Here is a 14759-nt window from a genome sequence, read left to right as displayed (position 1 = left end):
GGTCTTTTTTGCCAAAAATAAATAAATAAATAAATAGATAAATCCTAAACCTGGTCATCTCTTTTCAAATCACAATACGTTCATGTCTGAATTCCTCTCAACTAAAATCCTTCTAAATTTTAAATGATTGTTTTATATCACATAAAATGCTATTTTACTTGAATATTAGAATTAATTTCTAAATAACATTTAAAATTCGAAATGCTTATAATAGATATAATATTAATAACATAACAAGCAAAAAAAGAAAGAACAGACGAAGGGTTGTTTAATCTGAGAGGAGGGCGATACAATATTCTTCTGGTCAAGACAAATTTTCATTGTGATATTTGAATAAAAAAGAAATAATTATAAAAACAAAAAAATTAATTATATTTCAAGCAGACAAATTACTGAAAGTAATGTCCGTTGTTAATCAAGGTATGACAACTTTGACCAACCAAAAACAATAAGTGATCACTTGTCACTTTAAGAATTAACACGTTATTTAATTTCTATAGGTATAGATATTTTTATTGATCTATACCATAGCATTTTCCAAAAAAATAATGGCTTATTAGATACCATAAGAGAAATGCCCACGGTAACAAAATTTTAATTCAGAAACTGAATATGAATAGAGACGACATTAGTATTTTATTCATTCTCATGCAAAGTTTGAGATTATCCACTAGTAAATCAAATTCATGGACACTTTCTTAATGACAAACTGATTGATCGAAGACGAAACAAAGTACAATAAAGTACGAAAATGATGCCAAACATTCCAAATATATTTCATCACATGACTTTATTTATTTGTTATTTTGATTTTTTTTAAATAGATAATATATTGTGGATCCACTTTATAATAAGAAAAACAATATTCAAGGGAAACAATAGATAGGAGGACGATTATTGATTAGCAATAAGTGGAGATGGTGCTGATGGAAGATTTCCTCTCAAGTTCCTCTTGCTTCTGTTTGGAGATGCTTTAAAAAAAATTTTATCGATATTCTCCACTCTTGCATTTTTGCTATTCTCCACTACTTCAAAAGTATGAATGTACGATCACATTTAACATAAAATCCAATAAGAGTCCCAAACAACCCAAGTAACATTTTTGGGTTGGATGAGGCACCGTATACCCGAAGATATATTGCTACGTAATCCACCGCCTACACCAATGCCAGCAGCTTTCTGCCCACTTCACAAGATTTGGACTTTAGTTCTCGGATCAAATTTCGCAAGCTTGGAGACCATTTTGGACCACTTCTCAAAATTAGGGAAAATTTAGTGCCGTGTTCAGTGTATCCCTGCAGCAGCTTGAGCAAAAGGTGGCTTCAAAGTAGGCAGAGGATCATCTTGTGCGACAATCTTAGATGGTGATGGGGTGTGTTGACCTATCCGAAACACCGTGGATGCGGCAAGGGAGCATCTGGGTCATGGCAGCTCAACAGTGATCGCAGTGCTGTTCTTGGTGACAGACACCAGTGGATGTGGTTGTGCCGTTTTCATAGTCCCATTAAACACTTTTCCTAAAAGTTGGATCTCAAATATCGACCTCAATAGTTAATAGGGTGAACATTCACCAGAACATTTCAGCATTAAAATTCATTGACTGAGTAGTGAGAATCCTCTTAAATTACACACTGGTCCTGCATTACAGACTAACAAAATGATTTTTTTTTTGTTGGGGGAGTGTTTAAGACTTGAATTATTCACCGCAAAGAAACCAATTAGCAACATTGAGTGCCACGCAGACACTCGAATTAAGTGTTTCATATCCAATGAATGAGGAGAGTAAAAATTTAAACCTTTAAAATCACTACTACCCCCCCCCCCACACTAAACAGGTACCCATTCATAGGATTATCATAAAACTAAATTGATAGACCCAGATACTCATGAATCCCAACAAATAGAGTGAATAAAAATAAAATAAAAAACAAAGAAAAACACAACTTTAAAACTACCACTTAATGCCATAAAAAGTTTCTCACATAAGTTATAATAATATAAATCTCTATCACATTCAGTACAGCTGAAGCTAAAACCAAAATCGGAGGCTTCTTTAACAAGCAGAAACTTTAACATATATAATTGCTAGAAATCAAACTCAAACAATGGCATTGGCTGCGCTTGCAATCCTAGGCCATAGATCAGCACACTCCTTTCCAATTGGACCAGTGATGGCAGAACCTACAGTAACAACAATGACAACAAATCAAAACCACAACCACAAATTCACAACACAAAGAACCGCTTATAAATTTAAAAACATGTAGAGAAAATAATGTAACATCATAATCCAATACAACAGCTAGTTCATTTTTCTTAAAGGAACAAGCTCACAAACATTTCTTCACCATTATTGTCAAATTAAAAGCAGAAAGGAAAAAAACTATTGAAATAATTTACCTTTCATTTCACCCTTGGGATTCACAATTACTCCAGCATTATCTGCACAATTCAAAAAACCCCAATCAAAAACCATTTTCCAAACATAAAAATAGTTAAGTTAGTACACAAATAAAATGCTAATCCTAATCAACAATAATCAGTAATAAAAAATAATAACCATAATCAGAGGCTAACCTATAATGATCTAACCAAAATCAAAGATGAATCCTCATTAAAGCTAAAAATTAAAAGAATAAAACATGACTGAAGCAAATAAAAGAAGCGAAGGGACTTTATTGTTATGACCTTCGAAGTACATGTAAACACCGTCCTTTCGGCGGAAGGGCTTGCGCTGGCGGACGATGACAGCTGGCAGCACCTTCTTACGGAGATCAGGCTTCCCCTTCTTGACGGTGGCCATCACCATGTCGCCGACGCAAGCGGAAGGCAAACGGTTAAGGCGGCCCTTGATCCCCTTAACGGAGATGATGTAGAGGTTCTTGGCACCAGTGTTGTCAGCGCAGTTCACCGTAGCCGCCACCGGAAGACCGAGCGACATCCTGAACTTGTTACCCGCATTTCCACCGCGACCTGAACAGAAATCGAACAACAAAATAGAAAAGAATCAAATTGTGAATTAGTAGAAAATGAAGGTTAGTTGGATTTAGAGAAGAATTGAATAAGTAGAGGAGAGGCACCTCTCTTGGACGCCATTGTTGGTTCTCTAGAGATCACAAACACAAACCCTAATTTTGTGTCTTTCTGGGGTATATATATGCCACTCTCAGACTCTAACTAGGGTTTATGGAGTACTATGGGCCTGGCCCCCCAACAGGCAGGCGCTCGCATTGAATATCCTTTTTTAATTTTTGTACTAATCAAATAAAAAGTAACCACGCCCGAACTTGGGTAACATCAAATATTAAATAATGAATGGGAAATCTTAATACATCCGAAAAAGAAAAATATTGAAATTTTAAATCCGTCAAGTATGAATGGGGTTATCCAACTCATCTTACAAAAAAATGAGATATATTTTTTTTGAGTAATATTATACATAAATTTTTTTTTATAAACCAAGTCTTTTTTTTTTCTTTGTGTTTGATAAAGAATAGAAAAACAAAAAAATAGCAAACTCCTCAACTAAAAAGTTGAAAGTTTTTTTAAATCCTCTCGAATTAGCCTTCTAATATGCTCAGCAGAAATAGTCCATTCCTTATAAGATTCATTATGCCTTGTAGCTTCTTTGTTAAGGAGTTAGCAAGAATATTAGCAGAACACAACACCGAATTAAGAAAAGCATGGGAGTCTCTAACTAATATATGTTGAATTTTTTTTATAATATATGGGTAAAGTATTAAATTGGTCTCTTATATTTGGGATTAATTTTATTTTGGTCCTTAAAGTTTAAGATATCTTATTTGAATCTAAAAAAGTTTTATTTAGCTTACCGTGAGGTCAAAGTTAAATAATTAATAGAATGTCCTACATGATAACAGTATAAGAACAATATCGATAATCTGAAAAACAAGTACAAACTTTAGAGGCACAAAATCAACCGTGAATGCATCAATACATTTATTTATCATTCTTCTTACAATTTAAATGAAATATTTTCTATAGAACTAAGGAGAATGATAAATAAATGGATTGATGTATCCACGGTTGATTTTGTGCCTTTAGAGCTTGCACTTGTTTTCCAAATTATCGACCTTGTTTTTGTACTACTGTCATATAAGATATTCTATTAATTATTTAACTTTGATCTCACGATGAGACTAAATTGAAGCTAAATGAAACTTTTTTACATTTAAATAGGACACTTTAAACTTTAAAGACCAAAACAGAATTACGCCCAAACGTAGAGGACCGATTTCGTACTTTACCCATAATATATTTATCCAAGGCATGAAGAGAGGTATTTGTAGCTTGTATAAGAAAAAATAGTCTCGAGACAATCCGTTTCACAAATGAGATCACGAAGACCTATCTCCCAAGCTATAGTCAAAACCCCACCAAATAGCAAAAAGCTCCCCTCTGAGAACTGAACTAGATGGAAGATGACCAACACAACATTTCATGCACTCGCCAACTAAATTTCTAATGATACAACCAAAATTCGTTGAACCAATATCTCCCATAAAACTGGCATCATAGTTTATCTTGAACTTATTCACTGGTGGAACTACCCAATCAATCAACAAAGAAGGAGAGACACCAACTTCTCGGGCATGAACTGATTTGTTGAAATCTTTACAAGAATTATATACAAGGATTTGAAGCTTAGTTGGAAACCAAAATTTATCAGAATTGAAAATGTCATTGTTGCGGCTTCACCAAATCCACCACACAGCAGACAAGAAAAGAAAATCATCCTTCTTAACATTTAAAGCAAACCAATTCTGTAAGTTATAGTTCGAGAAAAAAAAAAGATTGAGAAGAAAAGTCGATCATATGCCACATATTTTTAGCCATACTTCAGTCACGCAAACAATGAAAAACGGACTCCACTTCATTGTAGCAACGAGGACAAATATCGAAATTAGTAAAATCTCTTTTTAACTCAGAGACACAGTAGACAAAACCTCATGAAGAGCAAGTCACACAAAAAATTTGATCTTTTCAAAATTTTTAATCTTCGTACTCACTGTCAATTATTGTTATGCTGCCAATTAAAGATCTTCTATGCAACCCAGTCATACCCATTCTTAATTGTATAAAAGTTAGAATATTCCCATATCCAACTAGCCCTGTTCTTGTTATACCCTTCATGACTCGTTTAGGAATAACCAATTCGTGGGGCAGTTGGAGTATCACAGGAGGTACTACGCCAATTATGGGTATTTGGAGTTATAAAGGTGTGGCTGGAGCACATATTGTGTTTTCGGACTTGTGCTTTTTGACGGCTATCTGTCATTGGGTCTATTAGGATCTAAAAATCTTTTGTGATGAACGTACAGGCAAGCCCTCTTTGGATTTGCCAAAAATCTTTGGAATTCATTTATTTCTTGCAAGAGTGGCTTGTTTTGGTTTTGGCGCATTTCATGTAACAGGATTGTGTGATCCTGGGATATGGGTGTCCGATCCTTATGGCCTAACCAGAAGGGTTGGTCTACATTGAACAATAGGATTGTATCTATTGAGCTCAACCGCACATTATTAAAAATAGAGGAATAACACTTCTTTAAACACCACCTGCCATCCCTCCAAACATCTTGCACCTTGAAATTCGAATCACTAATATGAACATAAGGAACATTCACTACCAAAAAGTCCTCTTGTTTTCATTTGTCGAACCAGAAAGATTGGTCCAACGATCCAATACACCAAGAATACCCTTCTTTAAAGAGCATTATATTTCGAGTAATGTTAGCAGGTCTCATTTTTTTGGTGCATGTATATAGATGGGCGTAAAAAGCAACTAGTCTCCAAATTCCACGCAAAATGACTAACAAAAATATATAAATCCAGTAGTTTGAAACTCGTTACTAATCATTGCTGACATTGGTCTAAAGCAAAATTGGTGGTAACACAGAATGACTATATCATCTTGCAGCCAACGATCTTGCGGATCCTACATTACGAAAAAGTGAAATTAGTAACATGAAGTATTGGTTTCCGAGTTTATGACGAGCAAAGATTGACTAAAGAACAAACCAAGAAGTCCCACATGCAAATCATGACATGAGTTCCTCTAATACAATCATGATCATGAACCCTATTCATTGAGCTCAACTGAATCATAAACTAAGGGCGCATTCAACAAAGCCAACAAGTTACTTCATTTTTCGTACATAAAGCACGAGAATAAAATATACCAAGATTGAATTTGACTGCGTTTTACTCAATCAAATGAAAAAAGATGAATAGGTTATCTAGTGTAAATCATAAAGTTATGATAGTCAAATATTTGCTTGAGTTAGCAATCACAATTTTCAATATTATCTTTTTCCAATAGCTTCGAGAGCAGATTTAGACATTTTGTCATGATTTCACATGAATCAGACATAAAAGTGCCGAAGAAAGAAAGATAGAAGATCTTCTATCAAATACGATATCACACTAACTCGGCTGCAGAAGAAGTATACTTGTTACTACCAGGAAGGCTGAAAACTTGAAATACACTATACAAAACAAATATTGAAACAGACTAGACCAAAAGTGGAGGAGGCCACCAGGCCACACAAAGAAGCTTGCATTATCCAAAAAAGGTGAAGAGTCACAATTTTAATGTCGAAAAGAAACAAATTCGCACGTTACCATAAATAGATGATTGAACTTACTACTTGATCGCTTCATATTCCTGCAGAATTTACTTCCACATTTGCACCCAAACAGCTCAACAGGCTGATCATGATCATCGAAGTTGATGCCATAATCCTGCAGAAACATACATTGCAAAATAAACTAAAATGATATTTAGAATGTGAACTACACAATAAACGAGATGCCTCAATAATGCTTAGTAGTCAGTATAGCATGCCAAGTGCCACACAGCCACTAGCCATCAGACTGGCATTTCTCAGTTAAATAATCACAACTCTGTTTTTCATTGCTGTTTTGTTCAAAAGTTTACAGTAAAGCGCAATAAATTAGCATTACTGAAAAAACTGATGTAATCAATGCAATATAAGACCATTCACCAAACAAAACCAAAACCACGCACCCAAGTGAGCTCCTCCTGTGCTGCTATTTCTCTGGATGTGAATAAGGCAAGCTGCAAATTGGATGTTAAAAGCGTATGTAAGCAGTGTATCTTACAGAGAGCCTGTCATCCGACTCATGCCAACAAAAGCAACTAAAAAACTTCAGATGCAATTCAGAGGATTTGCTAACTTCTCACATGATAGTAGTGATGATCTGGGCCCTCAATTTCAACGGGGATCTCAATCAAGTTAGCATCTAAACATCTGCCAAAACAAAATAGAACTATTAGAAATCTTCTAGTTTACAATTTCTAATTAATTAGTCAAAACTAAAATATGCCTATTCACTCTTATAGTGAAGTTTATATAGATAACAAAAATCCAATAACACATGCACACAACTAACAACTTCAGATAAAAAGGTTTTCCATCCTTACCGACTTCATCTGTTGTATTAAGTACTTGTCATCACAATCAGAGAGTTCAATAAACATCACAATTGCATCAAACTCTTCAAATCACAATATAGATGAACTTTTCGCCTTCTATAATCTTTAGTTATTTCCAGTATCCACAAAAATGCACACAAGCAGAGAGATGTGCATGTCTAAATAACAAAATAGCTGTCAACAATTATACCGATACTGGAGAAATGACCGAACAAAGGAGGAGGTTATTTGCTTAAACAGTGTCAAAGTCAAATCTGTAGGGCGAGTTTTGCAGCCAAAGATCTATGGAGTATACAAATCGCTTACTTACACAAGACTTGAACCATTGGCCGTAGGCAGCCAGTTTTGAAAAAACCCATGGTATGTAAACTATATTTAGCTGCTTTTTCAACTGAAATTTGACTTAATAGTCGCTTGTTTGGTGGATGAATTAAAAAGGAAAAACTCATAGCTTATTTACAAGAGAATCTAGATATATGAATTACAAAAGTGTCCTGGTGAAAAAATAGAAATTTTAATACCTGTGATTAATAAACCTAGCAGCATTTCCATAAGATGCTGCATACAAGCAAAGTGCTTCTTTATCCCCCACACCTCCTGATTCCCAATCTGCATCCAATAGAATTGGGTATGTATATTTCCTATTTTTGGGATATTTTAGGCTCCTCTCATGCAATTCTTTGACGGTTAGAATTTCTCCAACAAACTCGCACACAAATGCCCCTTTGGGAAGGTCCTCTAACGTCCGAAGACCCCAACCTTTTCCTTCAGAAGTTAAAAACACCTGAATCACATAATTATTAGTAGATACTCATCAAAACAAACCCCAGGTGGGAAATGCATTAAACAATGTACACAGTATACAACCTCCACATTGAAGAAAGCAATTGTTAAGAATACTTAAACACCCACCCACCTGCAAGTTGCAAGTTATTCCTCGCTGGACAACCCGATTGCCACATTTTTTACCACAGCCACATTTACTCCAGCATTCCTTAATAAACTTCCTCCTTAAGTGTCCTTTACATGGTTCTGAACAATCATCATTCTTTGATCTTTCAACTGGGCAGTCTTCACAATAGAAACAATTTTTAGGGTTGCAGCTGATGACAATGCACTCATCCAAGAACTCTTCCTTCAGTAGGCCTTGTGCAGTGTAGGCAAATCCACCTCCAGTTTTATTCGCACAAGAACATGATTCAGAAGACAAGACACAATTGCCTATGCAAGTAGAACAGCAATCTTCATTCCCAATACGAGACAGAGAAATACTAACATAAGCATTTTGGAATACAAGGTTTCGGGGTATGTAATGAAAGGATGGTGGGAAATCATCAGTAATGTTATTGACCCATGAAATTTTCACTTTTTCTTCACCCTTTGATATGTCATTAACATCGTGAACAGTCAATATGGCATTAGTAGTAAGCTGATTCTTTGGAACAGTAACTAAGCTATGAGAATTATTAGATATAGGATCCACTAGCTCCCTTCCATCATCACTTGCTAAGCAATCATTATTTCCAACCTCCTGGGGAACTGGTGAAGTGTCATCCAGACCACACGAGCAGGGCAGAGATACTGGAATTTCAGTATTGGGCAAGGAAGAATGAGAATTAACATTGGCAGATCCATTTGAAATGCAAGGTGTAACTAGATCTTCATTTCCTCCGGCAACCAGAGCATCATGTGACTCAGATTCCTTTGGCATGCTGATGTTTGGTGTTATCTTTGCAGATCCTTCCTGTGAGTCATCATTCAAATCAGTAATTGGAACATAAAATCAACAAAATCTCTCAGCAGATTCACAAGCAAGGACAAGAAAGTCACAATTTTATCAGATAATAAATATTTATCCTCCATTTTTAGAAGCAGATTACAACTAGAAAAATGTAAAACCAATCCGCTAAGAACTGAACTAGAGCTCCAAAATTTTTACCTCTTGTACAGGTGATGAGCCTATCTCTACAGTAGAAGGGGCATCTTCATTTGAAGAGCGAAGGTTATCTTCACCAGCAACTTCATCATTTAAGCAATGTGATGCCACAGTGTCGTCACAATCTTGCTGTCCAGCTGCACCATTCATCATTGAAGAATCCTTTCCACTAGATGGTTCTTTTGAGGGAGAACAAATCCAGAATAAAACTCATCAATCAAAGTTGAATCTGTGTTGGAAGCACAGTAACTAATAGAAGAAAATGGAAATCTATATTGAAAGAAAAATAAATGGCAGAGATGTAACATCTGGTTGGTTTAAGACTGAAGTAGAGGACCACTTCTGGAACCAGTAACCATGGCTCCTCTCTTGTATGCAAGCAAATGCCAAATCTGAGCATTGGATTAGAGACTTTCTAGAAACACAAAAGTCATACAGTATGCAACACCTACAATTCAGGACTTGCACACTGCATATGCCAATTGAATCATATGCTAACTGATAATTCTCATTTATGAGAGGACACTTGATGATAAAGAATTTTTAATCATGGCCAATTCAACTCAAATAGTCGGCAGCTAAGCAGAATGTTGCAAATTACATCTTTTGAGGACATACAATAATAACTGGACATTTTCTCTGCTAGATAGTATCAGTTACAACTTATAAGGATCAGATGAAGCCATAATATCATATTGCAGACATTTTCAACGGATATCATATCTAGCTATTATGCTATCCTCCACTTAACCAATACCAAAGGCGTGACTCTGCCATCTTTTATATTATAGGTGCCACCCAAGCACTCCTATTACATCCATTCCTAACCCTATCTTGCTTAGTGTATCCATCAATCCAATCTATGCAATATTAAGCTCCTTCTCTTTGTTAATTTTCCACAACCAATATACAGCCCAGTCAACATATAGCCATCTAGTAAAGTTTTCCCTTAGAAACTTGTTTTATCACAAATAACTCTCAAAGCACTCCCCCAGCATTCTGCAAAACAGGCCTAAAATACTTAAACCATGTGACTTGCTGTATGGTGCCATCTTCAGTATCTAAGCGAAAATTCACAGTTTTCTACAAAAACTATATCACACATATTTTGAGCTTGTTTGAGTGTCATTAAGTTGTTGAAAAAATATCTTTGTTTCATTTTTCAGCGTGTTTGGCAAAGTTTTAATAGTAAAAGCAAAAGCACTAAAAAATAAAAAATGTCTTTTTAGAAGCTACAATTTATATCTTTTTTAAAAAGATCTTTTTTACTTCAAAAAGAAAAAGATGTTTTCACGTAATAAATAAACAAAAAAGTACTTTTATAGTGTTGTACCTAAATATAATTGATAGATAAAAAGATCTTTTTACATGAAATATCCAAACATAAAATTACTTTTACTTTTTAAAAGATCTTTCGAAAAAAGATAACTCGAAAAAAGATCTTTTATTAAAAGCTCACCCAAACAAGTCCTTTGTCTTACACTCTTAGTTAACCCTTAAACTTAGGTAAAAAATCTTGTATCTTCCCATGAAAATTTTCCCATATACTTTGAAACCCCATTATTTATCATCAGATTCAACAAAAGTTGATCATGAAGGAAAAGACACTGCCAAGATATTAAACCACTGGAGGAAAAATAAATAAATAAATAATCCCTCATGAATGCACAATCAGATAAATACCAGGAAGAATCATTGAAATGGGAGCCTCATTATCTCGTGCGTCATCAATTGGCTCGTCCTTGGGCTTGATCCATACAAGAGGATGGGCCATTTTGCTTCTTGGAGACAAAGTGCTCAGCGGTTCAACTGCTGGTTCTTTAGGTAGTACTGCTGGTGGCACTCCATCCGATGTAGATCTTCTTCCTCTGGGAGTAACTTGAGGTGATACAGGTTTCTTTCCCTTGTCAATAATGTCATCTTGTGAATGAACTTGATGAGCTTCAATCATTCCATTTCCATCAGATAATGCTGCAGCACTTTGAGCATGCAGTATAGAACCATTTCCAGGTACTGTGTCATCTTCTAATTTAGGAGTTTTCAATGGAAAAGCAGCTGAACTGGGACCACAGCTAATCTGATTATTTGAAGACTGAAACTCTGGACCTCTCAAGCGCAACCTCTTTTTAGGTCGCAGTGGCTGATCTTGCACTTCATCATCTAACTCTGCTTCCTGATTATTTACAAGTAAGGATGACATCCAATCAGGCATGTGAATAAGATCAACAAAGAAATGCAGATAACTTAGCGACATAAAAATCACTTTCATTTACATCAACTCTCTTGTTTTTCTTTTCCTGCTCTTGCTCCGGCACCTGTTACATATACAAACAAATGGATGATCCTATGTTGAATAGACCAGAGTATTAATAAAAGTGAATAAATAAATAAATAACCCAGTAATCAATACAGTAGGAAATAGACCGGATTTTCCTCCTCCTCAAATATTGCATCTGCCAGAGCTCTATAGTTCTCTTCTTCAATAAGCTCCCAGTTTTTATCATACAACTTAAGGAGCTTCTTTAGTACTGGCTTCACTTTTGATTCATGAATCCCAAGATTTGCCATTGCACGATAGGCTGCTACCACCTTTGGATTTGGCGCCATTTCCAACCAGCCAACGGAAACTTTGGTACAAGCTCTGAAATGCAAAATGTAATTAAATTTCAAAGATGCCAGAGATGGGAAAAATACAATATGATTTATAGTCATTAAACTGCTCTTTGATACTGATTTTATAATACCGTAGAAAACAAAAGGAATGGTTGATTACAGAAAAGTAGGGCCTTTTTTCTTCCATTTTCAGTTTATATGTTGTCACCACTAATTTAAAAAACTAGATATAATTAAATTCAGTTCCCCTTTTCAAAAAATTTTAGCATAACTTAAGAAAAGAAAATGAAAAATTGGACACAAATAAATATAATAACAATAATATAATATCAATGAAAACGTATCAAGCTCAACATGAAATCCAAGCAGAAAACAGACTACACACTGCCTTGTTTTAAGATTGAGAACCTAACTTAACTCCAAATTGTTAGTTCATTTCCATATAACAATCAAGAAATAAATCCATTTAAAAGAAAAATATTGTACTGTGTTATTTTACCGATACAATACTGCTTTGCATTTGGTGGCGGCGGCGGGCGCGCGGGCGGGTGATGGGGGTGTTAGGTCAACATAACTCAAAAATGCTGATTGTTGAACAAAAAGCCTTGATCAGCTTATCAAGTAATTGGCTTGTGCTGCTATCAAGCACAACAAGCTGGTGCCACATATCAATAATGGCAGAAAAACATGAAATCTTTTTGTTTCAGCTATCGAATTGAATGAAAGAATGCACTAAGTGAAAATTAACAGCTGAAACGAACAAACAAAAAAAGCACACATATAGAAACAGAGAACAAGCTCACAGCCTAACTCAATCAGCAAGATGCAAAACAAATCACAGTGACAAGAACATGCAACGATAAATTTGCACAAATCTTCAGCACTAATATCTTACCTGGAGAGTGCTGATCGAATACAGAGTCCAAAAATCAAAACCTAAAAGCGACCGAAAACCTGAAAAAAAAATGAAAACGAAAACAACGTAAGAGGAAAAAAATGAGAAACGTGAAAGTCAAAGCTTCCGCAATGGAGATTAAGAAACAAAATGTAAAAGGCTGACGCATTTGATTTAGTAGTAAAAGGAGGGAAAAATGAAAGCGTCGAAACCTGACAGGAGCAGAGAGAAGGGATATTTTTTGAGTATGGTTGAAGGAGGGAGAGGAAAATTTAATTAGAGAAATGTAGGGCGAAATTATTATTATAATTACAATATGATAACCATTTCATTATCGTAATTTTTTTATGATGATGACGACGATAGTAAGATGATGCATGATTTTACCTGGGCCTAACTGTGTCAGTAATTGAGTCACATTGATTGCATGAGATTGTTTCCGATGTGTTTTGGGGAGTTAGGTTTTTCAGCGAGTGAAAACAAGGCCGTGACGCACTCACTCGTTCGCTCGAGAGGCGAGACTGTGGAGTGTGGACTCAGCTGTAGACTATGGTGGAGTAGTTTCTGACTCTCTTCTAAGCTACCATGGAAGCGCGTCCACCATACTCGCCGGTCCCCATTTTCGAAGATATATTATTTTGTGTTTTTTCTGTTTTTTTTTAAGCCCAAAGGGCCTCAGTTTTGATGAGCTATTAAAACTTAAAAAGACCCAAATAGAAGAGCATGTTGTTTGGAAATTTGGAGTGAGAAGAAATTCAAAACAAAAAGAGGTGAAGTTAAAGCGAAAGGGCCCTGCAGCGGAGGCCTAGGCCACGTGGCAATCAAATTGCCTCTCTTAATCAAGCTGCATCAAGCTGCACCAAGTTTAAACTCCAGCTAAAACTAAGATGAGGTTTAAGAAAACCTCAAAGTGTGGATGGAGTGGGTATGCGAGTAGTGTTGTTCATACCCTGGCCCAATATCAAAGGCTCAGGTCCAAATAAAAGGCCTATCCAAAGGATTAAGCCTACCTAATCGCCGCACTCCACTTAAGAAGTCGGTGTCAACAACGACTTGGTCTGAAGAAGTCGGATATGAGATTAGTTGGCAGATAAACACTCATTCAAATGAGTAACCGCCCCTAAAATCTCTCTAACCTAAAGTCATATCTTAACCTCCCCAAGATAATGGGGCGGTTAATATCCTAAAGATACGGCACTACACCAACGGTGGTTATTGGCTCACCACTATAAATACACTGACACCCCTCAGGTATCTCTAAGCCCAATACTCTCTAGACCTGCTTACACTCTTGCTAACTTAGGCATCGGAGTGTCTTTGCAGGTACCACCCCCCATTCGCTCGCGAGCACAAGTCGGACGGAGCCTCCCGAGTTGCAGATCCATCCGGAAGCCTCCTCCTTCATACACTTGGGCCACCAAACGCCATCCATCCTATTAATCTCCGGTTACCCACCGTAACATTGGCGCTGTTGCCGGGGACCCGAGAGATCATCCATCGATGGCGGACAGATCCCACGAAGAAGGCCATGTGGAAACAGATTCTGAACAAGAGAATCTAGACATGGGTAATGACAACGAAGACCTGGCCCAACACCAGGAAGATAACAACCAACACAGAGAGGGTACCTCTGGAGTGAAAAATCCGAAGGTAAATTCCTCAGATGGACGCGAATCAGAAAAAGGCGGACCATCCCACGTAGCTGAATTAATGGGATTAGTCCATAGCCGCCTGGAACAATTAGAGCAGGAGCGGGAGAAACAGAAGGAAACTGAGAGGTACCTCAAAGAGGAGATGGAGCGGCGAAAAGAGTTGGAAAGAAAACTCTTACAGCTGGA

The 14759-nt window shown here is 36.3% G+C and overlaps 2 protein-coding genes across 7 annotated transcripts; both read right to left on the bottom strand.

Annotated features, from left to right (window-relative positions):
- Window positions 1–1944: 1944 nt before the first annotated feature.
- Window positions 1945–3290, bottom strand: LOC112695166 (large ribosomal subunit protein uL14x/uL14z/uL14y). Its single transcript, XM_025747409.3, has 4 exons — window positions 3081–3290; window positions 2689–2973; window positions 2401–2442; window positions 1945–2181 (listed from the first exon to the last, which is right to left on the bottom strand). The coding sequence occupies exons 1-4, from the start codon at window positions 3094–3096 to the stop codon at window positions 2099–2101; spliced, it is 426 nt and encodes a 141-aa protein (XP_025603194.1). The 5' UTR covers window positions 3097–3290; the 3' UTR covers window positions 1945–2098.
- A 2350-nt stretch (window positions 3291–5640) lies between these two features.
- On the bottom strand, window positions 5641–13664 carry LOC112695165 (probable inactive histone-lysine N-methyltransferase SUVR2). Of its 6 annotated transcripts, none has more exons than XM_025747404.3 (13): window positions 13309–13664; window positions 12922–12980; window positions 12526–12610; window positions 11838–12054; window positions 11687–11728; window positions 11097–11586; window positions 9417–9592; window positions 8394–9221; window positions 7999–8261; window positions 7226–7292; window positions 7049–7099; window positions 6666–6762; window positions 5641–5956 (listed from the first exon to the last, which is right to left on the bottom strand). In XM_025747404.3, exons 4-13 carry the CDS (start codon window positions 12018–12020, stop codon window positions 5928–5930), a joined length of 2226 nt encoding a protein of 741 aa, XP_025603189.1. In that variant the 5' UTR covers window positions 12021–12054; window positions 12526–12610; window positions 12922–12980; window positions 13309–13664; the 3' UTR covers window positions 5641–5927. The 6 variants fall into 6 exon arrangements, with proteins under 6 accessions (XP_025603189.1, XP_025603190.1, XP_025603192.1 ...); XM_025747405.3 differs by having other exon boundaries at window positions 12526–12681; window positions 13309–13534; XM_025747407.3 differs by lacking the exon at window positions 13309–13664 and adding an exon at window positions 13134–13209.
- Between the last annotated feature and the right edge of the window lie 1095 nt (window positions 13665–14759).

Source organism: Arachis hypogaea, chromosome 6, assembly GCF_003086295.3.
Source record: "Arachis hypogaea cultivar Tifrunner chromosome 6, arahy.Tifrunner.gnm2.J5K5, whole genome shotgun sequence".
NCBI lineage: Eukaryota > Viridiplantae > Streptophyta > Magnoliopsida > Fabales > Fabaceae > Arachis > Arachis hypogaea.
The sequence above is the reverse complement of the archived record's forward strand: the minus strand, read 5'-3'. Positions and strand labels throughout refer to the sequence as shown.